This window comes from Bison bison, unplaced genomic scaffold, assembly GCF_000754665.1.
Source record: "Bison bison bison isolate TAMUID 2011002044 unplaced genomic scaffold, Bison_UMD1.0 scf7180017861046, whole genome shotgun sequence".
Lineage (NCBI taxonomy): Eukaryota > Metazoa > Chordata > Mammalia > Artiodactyla > Bovidae > Bison > Bison bison.
This window is the reverse complement of record NW_011491618.1, coordinates 1,092,451-1,115,774: the sequence shown is the minus strand read 5'-3', so window position 1 is coordinate 1,115,774 and position 23,324 is coordinate 1,092,451. Positions and strand designations below refer to the sequence as shown.

The 23,324-nt window shown below is 44.3% G+C and overlaps 1 protein-coding gene across 1 annotated transcript; it reads right to left on the bottom strand.

Annotated features, from left to right (window-relative positions):
- Positions 1-265: 265 nt before the first annotated feature.
- LYZL6 (lysozyme-like 6) lies at positions 266-7,829 on the bottom strand. Its single transcript, XM_010832398.1, has 5 exons — positions 7,752-7,829; positions 4,325-4,558; positions 3,224-3,382; positions 2,230-2,308; positions 266-626 (listed from the first exon to the last, which is right to left on the bottom strand). Exons 2-5 carry the CDS (start codon positions 4,461-4,463, stop codon positions 557-559), a joined length of 447 nt encoding a protein of 148 aa, XP_010830700.1. The 5' UTR covers positions 4,464-4,558; positions 7,752-7,829; the 3' UTR covers positions 266-556.
- Positions 7,830-23,324: the final 15,495 nt, after the last annotated feature.

Sequence of the window (23,324 nt, the reverse complement as noted above, 5' to 3'; positions counted from 1 at the left end):
GAGGAATAACTTGCATCTTGATATTGTTTCAAACCAGTAACTACAGATTTTATTATCTATTTCATTATTCTTGCATTCACTGTATGTGTCCATTTATTCATTGTATCCATTGTTCACAGATGTCTCTGCTTCTCCAGCTGGATTATGAACACCACATGAACAACAGTTACCATTTATCATCCTTCTTCTTGTACCTAGCACACACTCATAATCTATTAGGTACTCAAATATAGGTGGAATTAATCATGAATAAATTAACACATTCTTTGCACAAGGAATGGTTTAATAATTCCAAAAAAAAAAAAAATAGAGAAGCTTCTTTCATCGTGGTCTTCTTGGTTTGCAAATGACAGTCAGGAACCAGGGACCTGGGCCTGGATGGGAACAAGGAGGAAGCCCTAGAAAACCATTTATTCCTGGGGCTCTGGTCAGTTTTATTTGTAAATGGGAAGGGAAGAAAATAACATGAAGTGGAGGCAAGAGGAAGAAGAATTGAAGAATTCCCGAGTGAGGAGAGGAGTTCTGGAATGACTCCACCACAGGCCTGCTCCCTGCCTCATGCCAGGTGACAGCCTGTCATCCAGTAGGAGAGGGGCCGGCCAGCACAGTGCAACCTCCATTTTACCCTATGAAGAGAAAGAAGAGTGGTTCTTGCTCTCTACTTAGCAGCTGCTTCTTAACACCTGACCCAGCGTTACGTGAGTTTTCCATACAGAGCAACGCCCAGAAACCCCTTCATTCCCAGCTCTCTACTGGGTCCTCCTGTGGCCCCTCTGATTCTTCCTTTAATTTCTGTCATCCATAGTGTTTGCTCCTTCCCCCTACTTAGTATACTTCCACATTTTCAAATCCTCACCTCCTTCTGAAGGGGGAGAGCACTTTTTTGCAGGGCTGAGAGTTACTAAAAAAAAAAAATCCCAGGTGTAACTATTGACTTTCCCTTCAGAAAGGGTCAGCCCTAACAGTCATCAATGCCCCCTCCTCTCTCTCTCTCTCTCTCTCTTCTTTTGATAAAGTTGCTATGTGCATTCATTAAAAAAAAAAAATATTTATTTGGCTCTGCCGGGTCTTAGTTGTGACATGTGGGATATAGTTCCCTGACAAGGGATTGAACCTGGGCCCCCTGCTTTGGGAGTGTGGAGTCTTAGCCACTGGACCACGAGGGAAGCCCCAGTGCCCCTTATTTTGCATGGTGTTTTTGGAGCATTCAGGCTTCCCTGGTGGCTCATATGATGAGGAATCCGCCTGCAATGCAGGAGACCCAGGTTCAATTCCTGGGTAGGGAGGATCCCCTGGAGAAGCGAATGGCAAACCACTCTAGTATTCTTGCTTGGAGAATTCCATGGACAGAGCAGCCTGGCGGGCTACAGTGTGTGGGGTTGCAAAGACTTGGACATGACTAACACTTCACTTCACTTTGGAGCATGCAAGGCACTTAACTCCTGTTTTCAGTTTCCCGTAGAGGCAGCCATTTACATTGTTTATATATGCAGTTTGAGGCTTAGAAATGTTAAATAATCAACTCAACATCCACCATAGTTAAGCTGGATCTGCAACACTCATCCAGCTGATGAACAACTCTCTTTTTTATAGAAATGTTGCTGCCAGTTATGGAGAGAGGGTCCCATGGTAGCCATGTTTATGTTGCTTAATTGCTTCCATCCCAACAGCTGAATGGAGGCAGGTCACCAGGTCCAAGTTGAACCTAACAGACCCTCTGTCTGGATTAGGACTGAGCCTCACGGGTCTCTATGGTCATTTAGGACATTAGCCCATAGATTCAGGGCAGACATAGTCTGTCTGGTGGACTGTAGATTAGAGAAAGCTGGTCTGCAGAGGGAGTAGTGAGGCCAAGGCACCAAGAAAAGCAGAAACCTGCCATGGAAAGTCCCCAGCCCTGCTTCCATCCCTTTCCTGAGGCCTAACTGCACCCCTCGTGTGGGCCCAGCAAGACACCTTGTCCTCTCAGCATAAATCCACCCCTCCCCACACACACACCCTACTCCCGGCTAGCTAAAGTCATTCTGTTACTGCAACCAAAAGAGTTTTGCTGAATATAGCATCAGAGAAAGAGCTAGATAGATCCCAGCTGCTACTAAGACAGAGTTCCTGCCGCAGCCCCCATTTTTCTAGACTGTAGAGAAAGTCCTGACCTACTGTCCCTTTCTCTGTCACCACATCTTTCTTAAGGCTCGGCCCACTAACTTCGTCCCAAAGTGACCTCCTCACCAGTTCTTCATGCCCCCAGCTCCGGACACAATCTTTTTTGCACAGTTGATAATTGCGAGAAGATTGGGGCTCAGCAGTTCTGAAAGAAAGGGAGAAAGAGAATACCCATGAAAGTGCCAGGGACAGTCCCAAAGACTGGCTCTCCCTGCGAGGCACCTCCCACCCAGAGGCTGAGAACTTCCAGTCGAGGCATGGCCTCCCTCTCAGAGGCCCATCTGGACATCCATACAATGGCTGGTGGAGGTTGGGGGTGGCGGGGGAGTAGGGGCAGGAGGGTCAGGAGGACAGATATTTGAGTGTTACTGCCATACTCTCTAGTGGATGGTGGTTCACCCCAAGTGTGGAGGTTTCTAGGGAAAGAAAAAGGCAAAACAGGCTGCAGAGACCAAAGTGAACTCCTGCCTAGGGAGCGAGGCTCTTCAGGTGAAGAGCCGAGGGCCATTCATCAGAGTTCAAAGAGGAGATGAGGTCTCCTCCTCATCACAGAGTCATGGACCTGTGGAATCTTCTGGACTAGCCCTGAGGTGGGGACTTTGCACTTGACCTTCGGTCAGACCATTAGGCAAAGACAGCACTATTTGCTGGCAAGAGCTGAGCCTTCAGGGCCATTAGTGTGGCATCTGGCACTGGTTCTATGAGCCTCAGTTTGCTCATCTGTAAAGTGGGGATCATATTAGTCTCTATCACATAGCAAGTTGGGTAAAATGAGCCATGTGTGCAAAGTACTGAGTATGTAATACACTCAATAAATGTTGGCTGCTGCACTGCTCTGCTCTACTGAATGTGCAGAGCCTTTCTGCATCCTGAGAGCACCCTGCAGAACCTCCTGTGGGTATCCAGGGACACAGTCTAACCCCCTGCTCAGTAAAGGAATTCCCTGATTCCTTGAGCCATCCCTCTGGGGGCGTTCCCAGGCTGTGCATGGGAAGGGAAGTCCCGTGAGTAGAGGCTGGTCATCTCTCTCACCTCTCCCACCCTGGGGCCCTTGCCAGACCTTGACAGTCCACTTGGCAATTGTTTTCCGTGTGACTCTGGTAATCGTTGCACCAGTAGTGGCTGTTGATCTGGAAGATGCCATAGTCAAAGCTGCCATCTGTGTTTTCATTTACCTTTGTTATGTTGAAATCACTCTCTACGAAAGCCAGGCACAGCCCTTAGAACAGGGAGAAGAGGGTTTTCAGAGGGGGTGGCCAAGCTGAGGGAGAAGGAAGATGGAGGAGAAAGGGATGAGGAATTGGAAGAAAGGAGCAAGGACTGAGAGGCTAGATGGGGCTGGCAGGCCAGAAACATCCATCAGCTTCTCCTCTCATTTTTCAGTCCGTTCAGCCAGCCACCCATCAGTACAACCACTCATGCATCCATCTGTCCATCCATCCTTTCTGCACTTAATGATCACCTGCTGTGTGCCAGAAACTGTGCAAAGCTCAGAGAGGGACATTTAGCTGGGTCAAATGCAGATACTGCCTTCAAGGAGCCTATAGAGTAAGAATGAAACTATGGACCTAAAAAACCCACAAGGCAAAATAAAAGGAGAGAGTGTTGTAAGGCAGATATACACAAATTCTGGGCCAAAAGGAGCTATCTCTATTGAGGAGCGGGATAGAGCCTTTGCACAGGCTGTTCACTCTGCCTGGAATGCTCTTCCTCCAGATGTTTGGGGGACTGGATCCTTTTTTCTATTCAGCACTTCTCAAAGTCACCTCCTCAGAGAGGCCTTCCTTGACTTCCCCTTCTACAACAGTGTCACCCATCACCCCCCCTGACTTATTCTTCTGCATAACATTATCACCACCAGGAAGCACTTCATGTATCTGTGTGTATGTTTCTTGCTGCCTCTTCCCCTAGGATGTGAATACTGTAAGAAAAGGAGCTATGTTGAAGTCTGCACCCCCAGCACCTAAAATCATTCCTGGGACATAGTAAGTGCTCAGTTAATAATGGTTGAACAAATATGGAATGTTGGGAAAGACTTCTTGAAAAGGGCTGCTTTGTTCACTTGACTTTGAAAAAACAAATAAGAGAAGAAAGAAAGATGGCCACTGAGGGCACGACCATGGGAGGAGGAAGGAGGAGGGAGTGAGAAAATGTCACTCACAGTCAGTCAGGGAGTAGCCCTCAAACCCATCCAAGTCCTCCTGGTGCAGCACCTTGGCCAAGTCACAGCGGCCAATGAGGCTGGCTTGATTCACAGCAACGAGGCAGCTGGCCAACGAGATGAGCAGTGGGCTTGTCATCCTTGGAGGGGAGGAGGCACGGTGGAGGGTGAGAGGTGGAGGGCCTGTGGGTCCTGGAGTCTCCCAGACTGCCTGCTGGTCTTCTCCTGGGGAATCTGGAGAGGGCAGCCAAATGTCCTCACTCACTCACTGCTCCCCTCCTGGCTATTTCTCTTTCCTTTCATGTATTATTCTATAAACACTTTTTTTTTTTTTTGGTCTCCTGTTTGGTTTTTTATTCCCAATTTAAAATTAACAGAGCTGGGGCATGTCAAATAGACATGTGAGCTGGCCTAAAGGGGTACCCACTAGCCAAATCTGGAATAACATTTTTGAGGTAACAACTTTACTGAGATATAATTGACAATATATAATTCATACACTATACACTTAATTCAGTCAAAGTGTGTAATTCAATCATTTTCAGATCGCAGAAAATCATTTTCAGAATGCAGTTCTGTGTGACTATCACCACAGTCAACTTTATACTGTTTTCATCGACCCAAAAAGAAACCTCATATCCATTAGTTGTGACTCCCTGTTCCACTTCCCTCCAGACTCTGGCAACCACTAACCTACTTTCTGGGCTTCCCAGGTGGAGCTAGTGGTAAAGAACCTGCCTGCCAATGCAGGAGACATAAAAGATGCAAGTTCGATCCCTGGGTGGGGAAGATCCCCTGGAGGAGGGCATGGCAATGCACTCCAATACTCTTTGCCTGGAGAATCCCATGGACAGAGGAGCCTGATGGGCTACAGTCCAGAGGGTCTCAAAGAGTGGGACACAACTGAAGTGACTTAGCATGCATGCATGCAACCTTTTTATTTCTATAGATTTGCCTGTTCTGAGCATTTCATATATATGAAGTCATACGATATCTGGTCTTTTGCATTTGACATCTTTCACTTAACATAATGTTTTCAAGGTTCATCCATGTCATAGCATGTACCAGTATTTATTCCTTTTTCATGGCTGAATACCCTGGAGAAGGAAATGGAGGCCCACTCCAGTATTCTTGCCTGGAGAATCCTGTGGATGGAGGAGCCTGGCAGGGCTACCGTCAGTTCATGGGGTCACAAGAGTTGGGCATGACTGAGCGACTAAACCATGGCTGAATAATATTACATTGTATGGATATATCACAATTTGTTTATGTATTCATCAGTTTGTGGACATTTGAGTTGTTTCTATTTTTCAGTTGTTAGGAATAATGCTCCTGTGAACATTCATGTACAAGTTTTTGTGTGGACAAATATTTACATTCCTATGGATATATATCAAACAGTGGGTCACATGGTGACTTAAAGTGTAAACTTTTGAGGAATTGCTAAACTTCCAAAGTGGCTGTACCAACTTACATTCCAATTAACCATGTATGAAGATTCCAGCTTCTCCACATCCTCACCAATACAGTTATTAACTGTCTTTTTGAGCAAAGCTATCCTAATGGGTGTGAAGTGGTATCACATTGTGGTTTTGATTTGCATTTGCTTGATGGCTAATAATGTTGATTGTCTTTTCACATGCTCATTGGCCATTTGTATGACTTTGGCAAAATGTCTTTTCATATCCTTTGCCTACTTTTTCAGTTGGGTTTTTTGTCTTTTCATTATTGAGTGGTAAGTGTTCTTTATATATTCTGAACCTTATCAGATATGTAATTTGCAAATATTTCCTCACATTCTATGGGTCACTTTTCACTCTCTTGACAGTGTTTCTTGGAAACACAAAAGTCTTAAATTTTGATGAAGACTGATTTATGTATTTTTTTTCTTTTGTTGCATGTGCTTTGGTATCATATCTGTGAAACCAATGAATAACGGATTCCATGATAATCTAGAACAATTTGGCCATCAAAATAAATGATAATTATTATCTGTGATAACTTTCATTCTATCAAATGATGATAACCCATTGAGTGAGATAGGAATCCATGAGTTCATAACAGTAATAGATAGACAAATAGGTTCATAATGGGGATCAAGGGGCGGGGGCTCTTTCTGACAAGAAAATGCTGACTGATAAATGTGGAGGTAGGCATGAAGTTGAAAAATCACCATCCTGAAACCATCATAGATTGATCTGAGCAAGAAAGAATCAACAGTGGGTGCTAAATCAGAGGGAGTGGGAAGCTTAGTGAAGAACTGAGTATGTTCATGGTCCTAACGTGTCTCCCCACAGATTGCATCTTAGTTGCATGAGAAAAACAGTTGAAAAACAGTGGAGAAACAAGACAGCATTTTGACTTCAGTCACATTGAGTGAAGTAAGTCAGAGAAGGAGAAGTATCTTATGATACCCGTTATATGCAGAATCTAAAAAGAAATGATAAAAATGAACTTATTTACAAAACAGATACAGATTCACAGACTTAAAGAAAGAACTTATGGTTACCAGGGGGGAAGGATGGGGATGGGATGCGGAAAGGGATAATTAGGGAAGATGAGATGAACATATACATACATACACACTGCTATATTTAAAATGGATAACCATCAAAGACCTACTGTATAGCACAGGGAACTCTGCTCAATGTAATCTGGACAAGAGGGGAATCTGGGGGAGAATGGATACATGTCCCTTTGCTGGAAATGGAGAGGAGGAAGGGAAAACGTCTTGCCCTGTGATCATACTGCTGCTGTCTTATTTAGACCCTAAGTCGTGTTCAACTCTTTGCAACCCCATGGACTTAGCCCATCAGGCTCCTTCATCCATGGGGTTTCCCAGGCAAGAATACTGGAGTGGCTTGTCCTTTTCTCCTCCAGGGGCTCTTCCTGACTCAGGAATAGAACCCATGTCTCCTGCATTGGCAGGCGGATTCTTGACCACTACACCACCTAGGAAGCCTCGTGTATGTGTGTGGGTTTCCTTAACTAGGTGTATGTTCCTGAAGGTTCCTCCATCCACTGGCTTCATGAGTCTGGCAGTTTCTTGGACAAGATGGCTACCCTGACAGTCTGTCTCCTCACGAATGTTTTATTCTGTCTCCTGATACTCACTCCTTAGCAGCCTGAGCTTGGGACCATTCTTTTGCTTCTCTCTCCCACCCTACAGTTGCCAGATTTAGTAAATAAAATCACAGCATGTCCCATTATGTTAGAATTTCAAACAAACAATGGCTATTTTTTTGGTATAAGTGTGTCTCATACAGCCTTACTTGGCCCTGACTCAGTAGGATCCTTCAGAGACAGATATCACTGAGCTTTGGAAAGCAGGGAGCTCCATCTCTGCCCCTGAAAGCCCCTCTTGGGGTTCTCCAGGGAAGACAGTGGTTCGGGCAGGTACACCCCAACCCCCACTCCCGAAGCTTACCTCTCTCCTATCCCTCGCTGACCCCAGGTCCCAGCCTGCCCAGGGCTTTCAGTGAGAATCTATAGAACAAAGCCTTTTGAGTGGGAGCCTCCTCTTCCTCATGGACTATCCTTTAGCCCCGCCCAGCTTACTGCTCTCCATGTTCCAAAGAAGATGGGAGCCCTCAGTCACCCCCGCCTTCTGGAACCCCAGTTCTGTGATGTCATCACTCTCCTGGAAATACTCTGGTCTTAACCTTGCAAACTGGCTCAGTCTTGAGGCCAATCTTGAGGCAGAAGCGGCAGATGGGCCTGGAGGGATTGGTGACAACTGTGATGAGGACCACTGGTGGGACAGGGTAGAGAGGGCGCGAGAGGGCGCACCACCCCCCTTCTCTTATGGGCACAGTAACACCTTTGAGGGAACTCCTTCCCCCATGGGTTTTAGGCGGTCTGCCGGTCTCAGGGCCCTGCCCTCCAGATGAGAGAGTTTGTTCACGCCCCAAACCGTGTATCTTGAACTGAAACTAAGTGGCGAGGCTCAGCTTCTCACAGGAAGCCTTCAGGTGTGGGGCCTGAGACTGCTTGGAATCTCATAGATACAGCCCATCTGAGAGAATAAGCGTCCTTGAACAGGGAGCAGAGTCCAGACAGGACTCTTGTCCCAGCATCCACCACTTCTGCAGCCTAAACTCACTTTTGCCCTCACTGCAACCCTGTGATTCAATAAATGTCCTTTCTTGTATAAACACATTTGAGTTGAGTTTCTGTCACCCATACAACCAAAAGAGACCTGCTTAGTACAGGTAGGATGGAGTTAACCATCCATGGAATGGTGACCTGACAACCTGTCACCTCCCCATGAAGGACACACATCTGAGTGTCATTTGTCACCAAGGAAGTCTAGGAGACATTTCCACCAACTATAGCAAAAAGGAAGGGCTTCCCAGGTGGAGCTAGTAGTTTAAAAAAAAAAAAAAAAACACTTGCCTGCTAATGCAGGAAACATAAAAGACAAAGATCTTGGGTTGGGAAGATCCCCCAGAGGAGGGCGTGGCAATCCACTGCAGTATTCTTGCCTGGATAATCCCATGGACAGAGGAGCCTGGCAGGCTACAGTCCATGGGGTTGCAAAAAGTCAGGCATGACTGAAGCAACTTAGCAGCAGAAGTGTAGCAAAAAGGAGGCAAGAGAAAGTTTAGTTACTGATGCTCACTTCACCCTTGAGACAGAGTGATAGAGTCTACCAGAAAGGAAGTAGGAGGAGTTTTCTAAGTGGGCAGTGATGCCCTGTACCCTCTGTCTCTGGACTTGTCTCCCTACCGGGGCAGCAGCGCATTGCATCTTGGGAGGTAAAGACAGCAGAAGCTCTCTTGTTGTTGAGTCACTCAGCTGTGTCTGACTCTTTTCGACCCCATGGACTGCAGCACGCCAGGCTTCCCCATCCTTCACCATCTCCTGGAGCTTGCTCAAACTCATGTCCATTGAGTCAGTGATGCCATCCAACCATCTCATCCTCTGTCATCCCCTTCTCCTCCTGCCTTCAATCTTTCCCAGCATCAGGGTCTTTTCTAATGAGTTGGCTCTTTGCATCAGGTGGCCAAAGTATTGGAGCTTCAGCATCAGTCCTTCCAATGAATATTCGGGACTGACTGTCTTTAGGATTGACTGGTTTGATCTCCTTCAGTCCAAGGGACTCTCAGGAATCATCTCCAGCACCACATCTTGAAAGCATCAATTCTGAAGCTCTGGTGGAGGTTGAACCCTGGGAGGAGGGCATTCTCTGCGTATCACTTTATGCAGTACTATTTGTGGCCAAAACGGATGACCCAGATAACTTCAGATGATCCAAGTAACCTCACCTGTGCAGAATTAGAGCCCTGGGTGACAGGAAAGGCTTCCATAGTCCAGGACCACATGCTGGAAATTGGACCTGCAGGCGAGGGTCTCCTTGCAGCATGAAGTCTTAGAGGAAATGATGGCAGCACTCAGAAGGGGACCATAGGGACTCTCCAGCCCCACTCACTCCCAACTGTGGTACACATGAGCCCTGGATGGATTCCTACCCATTCAAGGAACTGGCACATCCAACCTGGGACCCATGAATAAAGTCTGGAAGTTGTAGCCTGGGGTAAGAAGACACGGACTCCACGTATCACTTGTCTAAACAAACATGTTCAAGTTATAAATCAAGCAACTTCAGTTTCACTTTTCACTTTTATGCATTGGAGGAGGAAATGGCAACCCACTCCAGTGTTCTTGCCTGGAGAATCCCAGGGACAGAGGAGCCTGGTGGGCTGCCATCTATGGGGTCGCACAGAGTTGGAGTCGGACATGACTGAAGTGACTTAGCAGCAGTAGCAGCAGCAACAAGCTGTTAAGTAAAATATTTTCTATCCTCATATTCTGACAAACATTCCTTTAAAAGAATAAAATTTTAAAATGTGTATAAAGCTATGTGTGTGTGTGTGCTCAGTTGGGTCTGAGTCTGCGGATCCAGGGACTGTAGCCTGCCAGGCTCCTCTGTCCATGGAATTTTCCAGGCAAGAATACTGCAGTGGATTGCTATTTCCTACTCCAGAGGATCTTCCTGACCCAGGGCTCGAACCATGTCTCTTGCATCTCATGCATTAGAAGGTGAATTCTTTACCGCTAATGTTGCCTGGGAAGCCCATATGAAGCTACAGCCCATTATATTAATATATGACTGAAAGTTAGCAAAATGCCCAAGGTCAATGAATTTAACTTTTATTCCACATGTCTGGAAGCTCTGTTAATGGACTAATAATGTTGGGATGAATAATAAGTGTATACATAATTCATAAAGGATTAAAACTTTCATGAAATTTATTTTCTTATCTTCCTTTCCGCACAAACACTAGTTATATTTCTATGATCAACTTTTAAATATATTTAAGAATTAAAAACATAATTATATTCAAAGTACATAATTTAAAATATATTTTCATCAAAAATATAAATTTAGGTAAAAAATGTACTAATTTTTTCTGTTTTCCAAAATGTTAGTTTCTTTCAAATATTAAAAAGTAGCTAATAATTTGAAAGTCAAGGGTTTTCCTGGTGGCTCTGTGGTAGAGAATCCACCTGCCAATGCAGGAGACATGGGTTCGATCCCTGGTCCAGGAAGATCCCACATGCTATGGAGCAACTAAGCCTGTGCACCACAACTACCGACCTGTGCTCTGCAGCCTGGGAGCTGCAACTAACGAGCCTGTGCGCCACAACTAGTGAACCCCCACACCCTAGAGCCTGTGGTCCCCAACAAGAGAAGCCACCACAATGAGGATTCTGTGCATTGCAACACAGAATCCTCATTGTGGTGGGGGTGGTGAGAGTAGCCCCCACTTGCCGAGACTACAGAAAAGCCTGAGCAATAACAAAGACGCAGCACAGCCAAAAATAAATACATAAATAAAAGTATTTTCTTAAAAGTCAAAATGCAAATTAGAATGAATGTATATTAAATTTTTATATCAAAATTACAGAGATCCATTTTACTTTACTCTTTCAAAGTTTAACTACACTTTACTAAGTAACTTTGAATTTTAATATTTAAATTTTATTTAAATTATAAATGTAATTTAAAACTTAAAGTAACTTTTCAAATTAAAATGTTAAAATTCATAAGTCTGGCATTTAATGTCCATCTTGTTGCCAATGTAAAGAATTAGTATTATATTATGTCTAAAGTCTAGACATATATGAAAACGTAAGAGTAATGTGTAATGTGAGTTTTGCAATATTACAAACATTTCCTCAGCTTTTTACAGCTGAGGTAAATATTGTACTAATTCATGGATACTTCCAGAACCAAGAACAGGAACACAAGAATAAGAAACTGTACACTCAGCACTACTAGCAAATGATATTTCATTGTGTTCAAATCTATTGCCTTCAGGCTACCTGAGTGGAAAGCTCTGAAGAGTTAATTTATTAGTCTTTTCTCTTACCTAAATACTTTTCCGCTCAAAGCCTCTCTGAACTTCATAATAGTGCCTAGCAAGAGCCATTAAGCTTTCACCAAAACATAAAACAGGAGCTATACTGTAACATTCAATAAAGTTTTAAAAATGGTCCATATAAAAATATCTTTAAAAAAAAAAAAAAAGTGTGTTGTCACACACTTGGAAGTCCTCCAAATCCTGAGCAGAAAGGCATGCGGAAAACGATGAGACCAAAAAGGATGATGTGGATGACAAAGATCAGAGACTTAACCTGGGACAAAGGCAAGTGAGCTGAAAAAGGTGAGTTTGCAGATCTGACATGAAAAGGCAGTCACAATGAGACATATTCAAACCATATGTTCATAAGACTGAATTTTAAAAAATTATTTACTTATTTTTGCGCTAGGTCTTCACTGCGTGTGTGGGCTTTCTCTAGTCGCAGCGAGTTGGGGCTACTCTCTGGTTGCAGTGTGCGGGTTTCTCATGGAGGCGGCTTCTCCTGTTGTGGAGCACAGGCTTTAGATGCACGGGCTTCAGCAGTTGCTCTGTGGCATGTGGGATCTTCCCAGACTAGGGATCAAACCTGTGTACCCTGCATTGGCAGACGGATTCTTATCCACTGGACCACCAGGGAAGTCCAAGACTGAGTTTTGTATTCTATATTTAGGCTGTACTTCTTCCCTAGTGGCTGAGATGGTAAAGCCTCTGCCTACAACGCAGGAGACCTGGGTTCGATCCCTGGGTCAGGAAGATCCTCTGGAGAAGGCAATGGCAACCCACACCAGTACTCTTGCCTGGAAAATCCCAAGGACGGAGGAGCCTGGTAAGCTATAGTCCGTGGGGTCACAAAGAGTCAGACACGACTTCACTTTCACTTTACCCCAAAGAAAGTATACCTTCTCAAATAACTTCAGGAATAGTTACAAAACTGATTATAAACTAGGCTAAAACTATTACCTCAAATTGTCCCAAAAGGAGGAATTATATCAGCTCCATACTCTGGGTACAATTTAAAAACCTCAATTTCTTATAACTTTAAAAGAAAAACATACACAGACAGACACTTTTTCTCCCCTGAATAATTATTGGGTCACTGGCAAATTATTAGTAAAATCTGGAGTAACAGCTTTCTAAAATGAAAATGACATTAATATATCGTGTCTGAAATTTATTTAGAAGTAAATTCATAGTCTTAACTGCTTTCATTCAAGTAAAAAAATTTGAGTGTTTGACTCAAGAAGTTAGAAAAATTAGAAGAAAAACTTTCCCAAGGAAAACAGAAGGAAGCAAAGCATAAGAATAAAAGCATAATATATTTAATGAGGGGTTCCCTGGTGGCTCAGATGGTAAAGAATTTGCCTGCAATGCAGTAGACCTGGGTTTGGTCCCTGGGTGGGGAAGATTCCCCTGGAGAAGGAAATGGCTACTCACTCCAGTATTCTTGCCTGAAGAATTCCATGGACAGAGGCGCCTGGAGAGCTACAGTTCATGTGGTCACAAAGAGTCGGACACGACTGAGTGACTAACACTTTCACACTTTCATGCTGAATCGGATTCAGGGGAAATGCTGGGTGACAAGTTAAAAATGGAGTTAAGAAACAGCAACGAGAGAACCGGCATATTATGTGTCCCACTTTGGACTTGGGATTCTTCTTTGTGGTACTAGTGCAGTGTAAGCTAAATTCTTCAAAGTTTCTGGAGTAAATTCCTTGCAAGGACAGGTCACTCTGAAGCTACAGGTCACCACAAAACTCAGTAGGTTGATTATCCAAGAAGGTAGAATAACTTAGGGTTCTAAAGCTTTGTTACTTGAAAACCATTGCCAAACATTTTCTCTCATAAAATCATGTTCTGTCTCAAGAAGGCCTCCAGTGGGACAAAGAGGTACCGTTGCCAGCTGCTGGCCTTGAGAGCATGGGTCACGGAAGGAGACTTCTGTTTCTGCTCAGGAAAGTGCAAAGGAAGCTTCTAGATTGCACTGTGAAACACAAGATGAATCAAATACAAACATGCCTTAAAAAAATCAAGTACGGACCTCAGTGAGCTCATAAGCCGGAGTAATGAACGTTTCTTTACTTACTTGGCTGCACCGGGTCTTCGTTGTGGTATGATGGATCCTTGACCTTCTTTTCAGCATGTGGGTTCTTTTAGTTGTGGCACGCAAACTTAGTTGCAACTTGCGGAATCTAGTTCCCTGACCAGGGACTGAACCTGGGCCACCTACATTGGGAGTGCGGCATCTTAGCCACTGGACCACCAGGGAGGTCCCTGAGTAATTAATAGACTGCAGAAAATTCCACAGTGGTCCACACTGAACACACCACTCACATAATTCAAAAAGTAACATGCCACCCTAATGATCAGTCCTCTGAGAAATGAATCCACTGAACTAAGATCTGCCTGTTTCTACCTCCTCTGCTCAATCTCAGTGCCCATGTGTGACCCACACAGCATGTACTCTCCTGCATGGAGTGGCCTTTGGAGCCAAACCAGCCAAAGTTCCTGGCAAAGAACTGGGTTCGTGTAATTTCATGTGTAGGTAAAGCCTGTGACCACATCGCTGTATGTTTTACAGTTCTCATGCATGAGCATCTACTTGGGACTTATCTATTATTTTGTTACTTTCCTTCTGTTTCTTTTCTATATGTTAGGGCATAATGCTGCTTTTTAAATTTACCATCACTCTGAATGGATAAACACGTCAATGAAAAGAGAAGAACCATTGGTTAATTCGTTGAATGGATAAATGTCAAAATAATTATGCTGAGTAAAAGAAGCCAGACCAAAAAAAAAGTATATACTGATTTCATTTATAGAAAACTCTTAAAAATGTGGACTAATCTATATGTTTTTTTTAATTATAGAAAGCATGGGGGGAAATCCCTGGTGGTTCAGTGTTTAGGGCTCCATGCTTCCACTGCAGGGAGCAAGGGTTTGATCTCTGGTCAGGGAACTAAGATCCCACGTGCCTTGTGGCATGGTCAAAAAGATAAATAAATAAAATATTTTAAAAATTATAGAAAGCACAAAGCAATCATTAGTTGCTTGGGGACAGGGAGTAGAAAGGGGGACAAGGAAATTTGGGGGGAGTGATGGAGATGTTCACCATCTTGATTGTGATGATGGGCATGGATATTCACAAAAATCAAAAATTATCAAATTGCACCCTACAAATATGTCATTTATTAGATAGCGTCACCGTGGGACATGACTGAGTGACTAAGCACAGCACAGCACATCACTGACTTCAACGGACATGAATCTGAGCAAACTCTGGGAGAGGGTGAAGGACAGGAAAGCCTGGCATGCTGCAGTCCATGGGGTCACAAAGAATCAGACGTGACTTAGCGACTGAGCAACAACCTCAATAAAGTGCTTAAAATCTTTAAAAACTATTATCATTACACAAAATATATTTTATGACGAAGGAGTTATGGGTCTGTCATGGTTGAAACCCCCAGCATCAGGAAAATTCAGAAACGGGCGGGTGGGGGGAGGGGCGGGATTTTTCCCACATTCCGCTTCTCAGGCCAACTCTCTGTGCAAGTTATCCTGTGGCCACTAGGGGCCAGCAACGGCCCCTGTACAGGAAGTGGGGCTGCAGGGGTACCAAGTTAATTGATTGATGCATTAATCAATCCATGGGGTGCTAAAGAGTCTGACATGACTGAGAGACTGAACAACAACAAAAAATTATTTATTAGCTGTACTTTTTCTTTTGCATTAGCTGCATATTCTCAATACATCTCAGGAACTGGCTGTTGTCTGCCCCCTGGGGAAGGTACAGCAGGCATTGGTCCTGCTGTAGACGTCCAGAGAGCAGCCAGCCTGACAGGTACAGGGCAGGAGCCACAGGTAAGGGGATGAGAGGGAAGAGGGAAGTGGCAGGGCTCACTCTAGGAAAGCAATTGGAGCAGCAGGCTGTACGCTACTCTGGCCAACACAATCCTGCAGGCAGCATGGATAGGGAGCACCAGCAGGTTGCAGGGTTCAACCACTCAGGTGGGACTGGGGCATAACTCCAGTGCCCAGGGGGAGAAAGGTAGGACCCTCATCCTCATATTGGGCGGGTGACCAAGGCTAGAACTCAGGCCAAGGATCAAACTCAGAAGCCCTGGGACTTACCTGGTGGTTCAGTGGTTAAAGATTTGTCTTCCTTGCAGACTGTGCGGGTTCGATCCCTGGTCAGGGAGCTAGAACCCACATGCCGCAACTAAGACCTGGCACAGCCAAGTAAATCAATAACAAGTATATATATTTGTTTAATCAGAAGCACTGAGTGTTAGCTAGGCTTAAATTGCGGTTGAGAGGAATGGAAAACCCCAAATATCACTGGCTCAAACAGAGTAGAAGCTCACTTCTCTCTCATGTTAAGACATCCCCAGGGAGTCAGTCTACTACCAACAGGGTGCCCCATCGTGCCAACGAGATGAAAGAGAGAGAGGATCTAGTTTCCCCTGTCTTGTTCTCCAATCTTCAGTCATGGCTTTGCTCCTTGGCCCAAAATGGCTGCTAGGACTCAGCCTTTCCTTGCCATATTCCAGGCAACAAGAAAGGAGAAGTACAGTCTTCTTTTTTAGGGCATTTCCTAGAATTATGCAGACTACTTCACTTACATTCTATCGGCCAGAACCAGACCTAGCTGCAAATGACAACGGGAAATACAGTCTTAGTTTCACACATTCACGGATTGGCCCAACTAAAAATCAGAGAGTCTATAAGTGAAAATCAGAGAACATGTTTCAGGGACTCAAATTACGATATAAGGCAGAAGTGAGCAGGGGGCTCACCCTTAGACCCAGGTGCTGGGGTGTAGCTGTTTCCATCTCTGCTGCCCTAGGTCCCAGGGCTTGGGTGGAATGGGGTCACATGAGTTCAGTTGTGGGGAGGGAGGAGGTGTTGAACCCAGCCACAGGGCCTGACTGTCCCTCAGTACCTGCCACTGCAGCAACAGTGGGCCTTTTACAGCTAAGTGCAGCATCAGCCGTGGAAGAATCGTCTGCTCGTTGTCAAGGACCGGCACAGACTCAAAGGCCAACGACCGCTTGATGCTGTGAAAGGAATTCTCAAGATGAGTCCAAGGGTCACAGACTGCCTTCTCCCAGGAGGCGGCCATGTGGTTGAGGACAACTGCCTTTTTTATTTCTTTACTTAAAAAATAATTTTTAAAAATTTACTATGGAATAACATGGACAAAGAAAAGTCCACAAATCATAAGTGATCTTCACACACACACACAATGAACACACCTAAGCACCCAGCTTCCAGATCAAGAAGTAGAACCTTACCACAACCACGGAAGACCTGAAGGGTCCCTTCCAGTGACTCCCCATTCGCCCTCCTCCCACCTCCACCCTTCCCACCCCACACCCTTCAGTGTCCATCCCTATCATTAGCATTTAAAAATCTCTCTGGGCAATTCCATAGTTAATGTTGAGAATCACTGCTTTTGTAAAAACAGTTCTCTACCTTGGCTGTTCATTAGAATCCACTGGGATAGAAAAGGGAACAGAAACAGCTGCTAGAAGGCAGTGTGGTGCAGTGGGGAAACCTGGGGACCAGACAGACCTGCCAGTTATCAGCTGTGTGACCTTGACTGAGTCTCTGCACCTCTCTTACCTGTGAAATGGGGATAGCATCATCCCATGCCCAACAGAGCTGAGGCTGAGAGACAGAGGAGGTAAGCCTGGGCGGATGTAGGGTCCAAATATGGCAGCTACCATTGTCATTTTTATTAAAGGTGAGCAGCCCCAGGAAAATTGAAAGCCCTTCTTTCTGTATGCAGATGGGACCCCATCTGGGGATGGTGGAGACAGGCTATGCTGATAAGAGGGTCAACAGGTTGGTAAGAAGCCCGTGTCTTTCTAGGGAGTCCAGGAAAATTCCACAGGCAGCAGAGATCCCAAGCTAAAGCCAGTGAGAGGTGGCCCCCGGTTAGCAAAACTGCAACATCAACAGCACCGGGGACCAGCAACTGTAGACGAACTTGGGCTAAACTAACCCTTCTCCTTCAGCAAGATGAACAAGGAGCTGACTGGCTGCAGGCTGACTCTGAGAGCTGCTTATGGAGAAAAATGCAATGTTGTTGAGCACCTGCTTTGTGCCAGACGTTGCACATTCATGTCTTTAATCTCATGAGGTGGACAAACTCATCCCATTAATCTTTTTTTTTTTTAGATTTGTTTATAGCTGCACTGGGTCTTCATTACTGAGTGAGGGCTTTCTCTAGTCACGGTGAGCGGGGACTACTCTTTGTTGCAGCGCTTCTCATTGCTGTGGTTTCTTTTGTTGCAGAGCATGGGCACTAAGGTGCCCGGTGCACAGGCGTGGCATGTGGAATTCTCCAGGACCAGGGATGGGACTCATGTCTCCTGCATGGGCAGGCAGATTCTTAACCACTGGACCATCAGGGAAGCCTGCATCCCATTGATCTTGAGGGCCCTGAGGCTTAGAGGCAGCAGCGACTACCTAACAACAGAACCCAGCTGTCACCAGAGGCTGGGACATGCCTCTCCACTGGGCTGCATCACCGCTATGGGTGTGGTGTGTACACAAATGACCTGTGAATACCTTGATTAGATGCTCATTTCTCTTTTTTTCCTGAAATGAAAAGTGTATGACCTTTTAAGCTGATGACTTTATCTTTTTTTTGGTACTTATTACAAGATATAATATTCACTTTAGAACATATAGGAAATATAAATAAAAGAAAAATATTAAAGTATCTTACACAGAGATGAGCACATCTATGTTTCACACCTGTCGTTCATCTGTGTGAGTCTGTGTGTGTGTGTGTGTGTGTGAGTATATAGGTAGAAATTGACCAAAAAGGAGTCATGAGGTATACTCTGTTAGATAATTTGCTTCTCTTCACTTAACAACACAGTTGACCTTGAACAGCACAGGTTTCAACTGCGTGGGTCCATTTATTGCATATTTTTTTCAAAACAAGGCAGGTTCCATATCTGTGGATATGGAGGACTGGTTATGGGACTTTAGCATCTGGGGATTTTTGTATCTGAAGCAGGTTCTGTAGCCAATTCCCTGTGGAAATAGAGGGACGACTGCAAAGAGTGGTCGTATCTGTATGTCATCGAATATTTTTCTCCAACAGTGGCTCTTGTTAGAAGCTCCAAGGAAAGCTTAACAAATATTCATGTCTGGGTTCCACTCTTCAGGCGGATTTAATTGACCCTGGATGGGGTTGGTCCATGGGACTTTTAAGACTCCCCGGGGGTTCCAATGTGCAGTCAAGCTGGAGCGCTCCTTGCTACAGCCTCGCTTTCCCATGGTGGCCTTGCGTTTACTTTACTGAAGGGATATACTGTAATTTGACCAACTCCCTTCCTTAGACACTCAATTTGGTTCCATTTTTTTCAATATTAGAAACCAGGAGTTAGCAAACCTTTTCTGTAAAGGACCGAATAATATGTTTTAGCCTTTATAGGCTATAAGGTGTCTGTTTAACCCTGCCTTTATAGCCTGAAAGCAGCCACAGACAATGCATAAAAGGAGCGTGGCTGTGTTCCAATAAAACTTTATTTACAAAAACAAGCAGTGGCCAATTTAGCCTCTGAGCCATAGTTTGCTGGCTCCTGCTATAAGCAATGCTGTAGTGAGTATCTTTGAAGCTACACCTTCTAGCATAAAATGACTATTTTCTTGGGATGGTGATACCGTTTACTTTTAGAAGTAAGACCCCTTCCAAATAAAACTTGAACTAGAATTCATATAAACAACAGGTAAGAGGGGCATCTTGTTAGTTACATATATTTTATAAATTCAAATGTACATTTTCTTTTTAAAAAGTCAGGGGTTGTAGATCATAGTTATTTTTGGTTTTGCTTCTGATCAGCCTCAGCACCTATGGCATTCAAGTCAAAGTTTTGTAGAACCAACCAAATGTCTCTATGAAACCCTAGTGCTCCACAAGGAATACAGTTTGAAAACCATTGCAATGTGATAAATTCTTGGAAATATAGCTGGTGGAAGGCCTGAACCATTTCAAAGCAGCTTATGGAGACTTCCCTGGTGGTTCAGTGGTTAAGACTGTCTTCCAATGCTGGGGGTGCAGGTTCCATCCCTGGTCAGGGAGCTGAGATTCCACATACCTTGCAGTCAAAAAACCAAAACAGAAAACAGAATAAATATTGTAACAAATTCAATACTTTAAAAATGGTCCACATAAAAAAAAGAAAAACTTAAAAAAAAAAATAAAAGCAGCTTGTGTATGTCATTTCAGCTGTCAAATGACCCTGAAGAAAAAGGGAAAAAAAGACATGTTTCTAATATTCAAACAGGTGTGAACAGCTTCCTGTTGTCCAATTGGCTTTGCAGGGTGAATGTTTTAGACACTGGTTCCTAGTGTGGTGTGAATCACTTCCTTCCCTTGTCTCATCCCTTTCAATGATTTGTAGAAGGTTCTCCAAGGTTCTCCCATTGCACATGCTCATTATGGCTTTCAGAAAATCAATAAAATGATCATCTTATTCTCTTTTTTCTTCTAGTCTTACTGAGATATAATTGACATACAGCACTGCATAAGTTTAAGGTTTACAGCATAGAGATTTGACTTACATACATCATGAAATGATTATCACAGTAAGTTTAGTGAACATCCATCATCTCACATAGATACAAAAAAAAAAAAGAAAAAAAAACTTTCCTTGTGATGAGAACTCTTAGAATTTATCCTCTTAACAACTTTCATATATAACATACAGCAGTGTTAATTATATTTATAATGCTGTACACTACATCTTTAGTACTTCATTATCTTTTTTTAATATTTGTTTTTTAATATTTTTTAATATTGCGTGTATGTGGGTTTTTTTTTTAATATTTGCCAGGTCTTAGCTGGGGCATGTAGGATCTATTTTCTGACCAGAGATCATACTCAGGCCCCCAACATTGGAAATGTGGATTCTTAACCACTGGACCACCAGGCAAGTCCCCTCCCTGCCCACTCTTCAGCCTTCTCTCTCGACACTCCGCAACGCCGCAGCCTCACCCCTGGGTCCCTGCGACCACAGCCCTGGACTCCCTCAGGTTTCAGAGCCACAGCAGATGCTGCTTCCCCTGCAGATTGCTCTTCTTGCCCCTTCTGTCTGAATTTTCCTATGTACCTTTTCTGACTCAGCTCTCCTGCCACTGTTCCCCTAGCACATCATACAGAACTGTAAGTGGCCAAGATCACTGTGCCTGGACAGTGGGAAGGAGTGGCTGACTCATGTGGGATTCTGTGGGGTTCTTCCACTTGACCCCAAAGCAGCCCTGGTCCTCCCCTTCTCCTCTCCACAGTCTGCGATATTCCCCACAGCATCTGAGCTAAACAGGGAACCACCGACTCCCTAGAGCCTTGTCATTAGGAGCTGGCATTTTGCTGCATTCCCCCTGTTGTGACGACTGGCATTGAAGCTGGTGCCAAATGGGCAACCCAGAAGGATCTTTCTCTTCCTTTTTTCCTTCCTCCAGGCTTGTTCTTTAGGCTTGAGAAGCCAGATGCTTTGGGGTTTAATTACACACTGCAGTTAGAAGCACAGAATGTCAGAGCTGGAAAGGAAGAACCTTATTATAAATAATCGCTGCCAGCATTTATTGAACACTTACTCTGTGCCAGGCCCTGTGCCAGGCCTGTTTCCAGGCATTACCTCGCTTACCCTTCCCAACAATTCCAGGAGGCAGAAACCATCATCACCCCTATTCTGCAGGGAAGGAAACAAAAGGTTTTCAGGAGATTACAGGGCATTTCCCAAACTGTGCTGTGTGGTACACAGTGGCAAAAAAAAAAAAAAAGTTTATTCAGGTTTTTCCACAAGATGGTATGGAAAAGTCCAAATGAACTATTTGGCCAACCAATATTAGTTGCTGGTGAGGAAAAAAGCATCCCACTGTTACACAGCACAACCTGTATCACCCTGGGAAAGTCACAATACACATCAGTATTCTAAAGGCTCTAAGAAGTCCTGTAGTAAAGAAACCTGTTGGGGTCAGTGTCACTTCTGTGGGTACCTCACTGGGACTGCTGATCAGAAGACACAGTTTGGGGAATGCAGATCTTACCCTTGCTTTTCATCTTACAAATGGGGTAAGAAAGGCCTAAGATGATGGCATCTGGTCCCATCACTTCATGGCAAATAGGTAGGGAAACAATGGAAACAGTGACAGACTTTATTTTTTGGGGCTCCAAAATCACTGCAGATGGTGACTGCAGCCATGAAATTAAAGACACTTGCTCCTTGGAAGAAAAGCTATGACCAACCTAGATAGCATATTAAAAAGCAGAGACATTACTTTGCCGACAAAGTCCATCTAGTCAAGGCTATGGTTTTTCCAGTGGTCATGGATGGATGTGAGAGTTGGACCATAAAGAAGGATGAGTGCCAAAGAAGTGATTTTGAACTGTGGTGTTGGAGAAGACTTGAGAATCCCGTGGACAGCAAGGAGATCAAACCAGTCCAAACTGTGCTGAGTGGTACACAGTAGTAAAAAGAAAAAGTTTGTTCAGTTTTTTGTTAGTATTGATTGCCAGGTGGACCTATCTGAACTAAAATGTTTAAATCCAAAGGTATTTTACATTGTCAACCTTTCCAAAAAGGTTAATAAAGTGCTCCTTGCATTTTATCAATTCTATCAAAACTATCAATCAAACTATCAAAACTGTCAGTCCTAAAGGAAATCAATCGTGAATGTTCATTGGAAGGACTGATGCTGAAGCTGAAACTCCAATACTTTGGCCACCTGATGCGAAGAACTGACTCAATAGAAAAGGCCTGATGCCGGGAAAGATTAAAAGCAGGAGGAGAAGGGGACGACAGAGGATGAGATGGTTGGATGGCATCACCGACTGAATGGACATGAGATTGAGCAAGTTCTGGAAGTTGGTGAAGAACAGGGAAGCCTGGCGTGCTGCAGTCCATGGAGTCACAAAGAGTCAGACATGACTGAGTGACTGAATAACATCAACAAGAAAGGCCCGGGTAATGCTTGAGGTACAGACCAGGCACAGATTTTGGGCCCCATGCTCTCTGCACATCCACCCCACCCCTTCCAGAAAAGATAGAGTGGAGAAACACAAACCATGACCCATCTGGCCCCCACTTCCTGTTTTTATAAATAAAGTTTTATTGAAAATGATCAGATTCAGCTCCCTTGATTTACAGATGAGCCAATCAAAGCCCAGAGAGGATAACTGATTTGTCAAAGGTCACGCAGACAATTAGGGGCAGAAATAGATTCTAGATCTAAAACCAGAAATATATCTCCAAAAATCAGGTATTCTCTGAAACACAAATCAGACAGGTGGCAGGAGGTGACATGTGAAGTTCCTGATACCTGTGACATCTGCTTACAAGTTCTCCACTGTACAATACTTAAAAAAATACTTCCCGCTTTCTGCTATGGCACGAACACCCCCCAAGGCATTTCTCTCACTGTTTTGGGAAAAGCCACCTTTGCATGAACAGTCAGGCTCTTCTGTCCTCCACTCTGTGTGCATGAACAGAGTAGGGGCCAACTCGAAATCTCTGGAGGGGCAAAGGCTGAACAGGGCAGTCCATGTTTATTTAAATTCTGTACCAGATGCAGGAAATCATTATTAACTTCCCCTCTGCGAATGTGAAACGTGAGAT

Bases quoted from the DNA above. Each gene is read 5' to 3' on its own strand.
- LYZL6 (XM_010832398.1), bottom strand. From the start codon at position 4,463: ATGACAAGCCCACTGCTCATCTCGTTGGCCAGCTGCCTCGTTGCTGTG. The intron at 2,309-3,223 runs GTCTGGCAAGGG...CCTTTCTTTCAG, and splicing joins TTGCCAAGTGGACTGTCAAG to AACTGCTGAGCCCCAATCTT. The intron at 627-2,229 runs GTGAGGAGGTCA...TTCTCTTCATAG, and splicing joins GCTGGGGGCATGAAGAACTG to GGTAAAATGGAGGTTGCACT.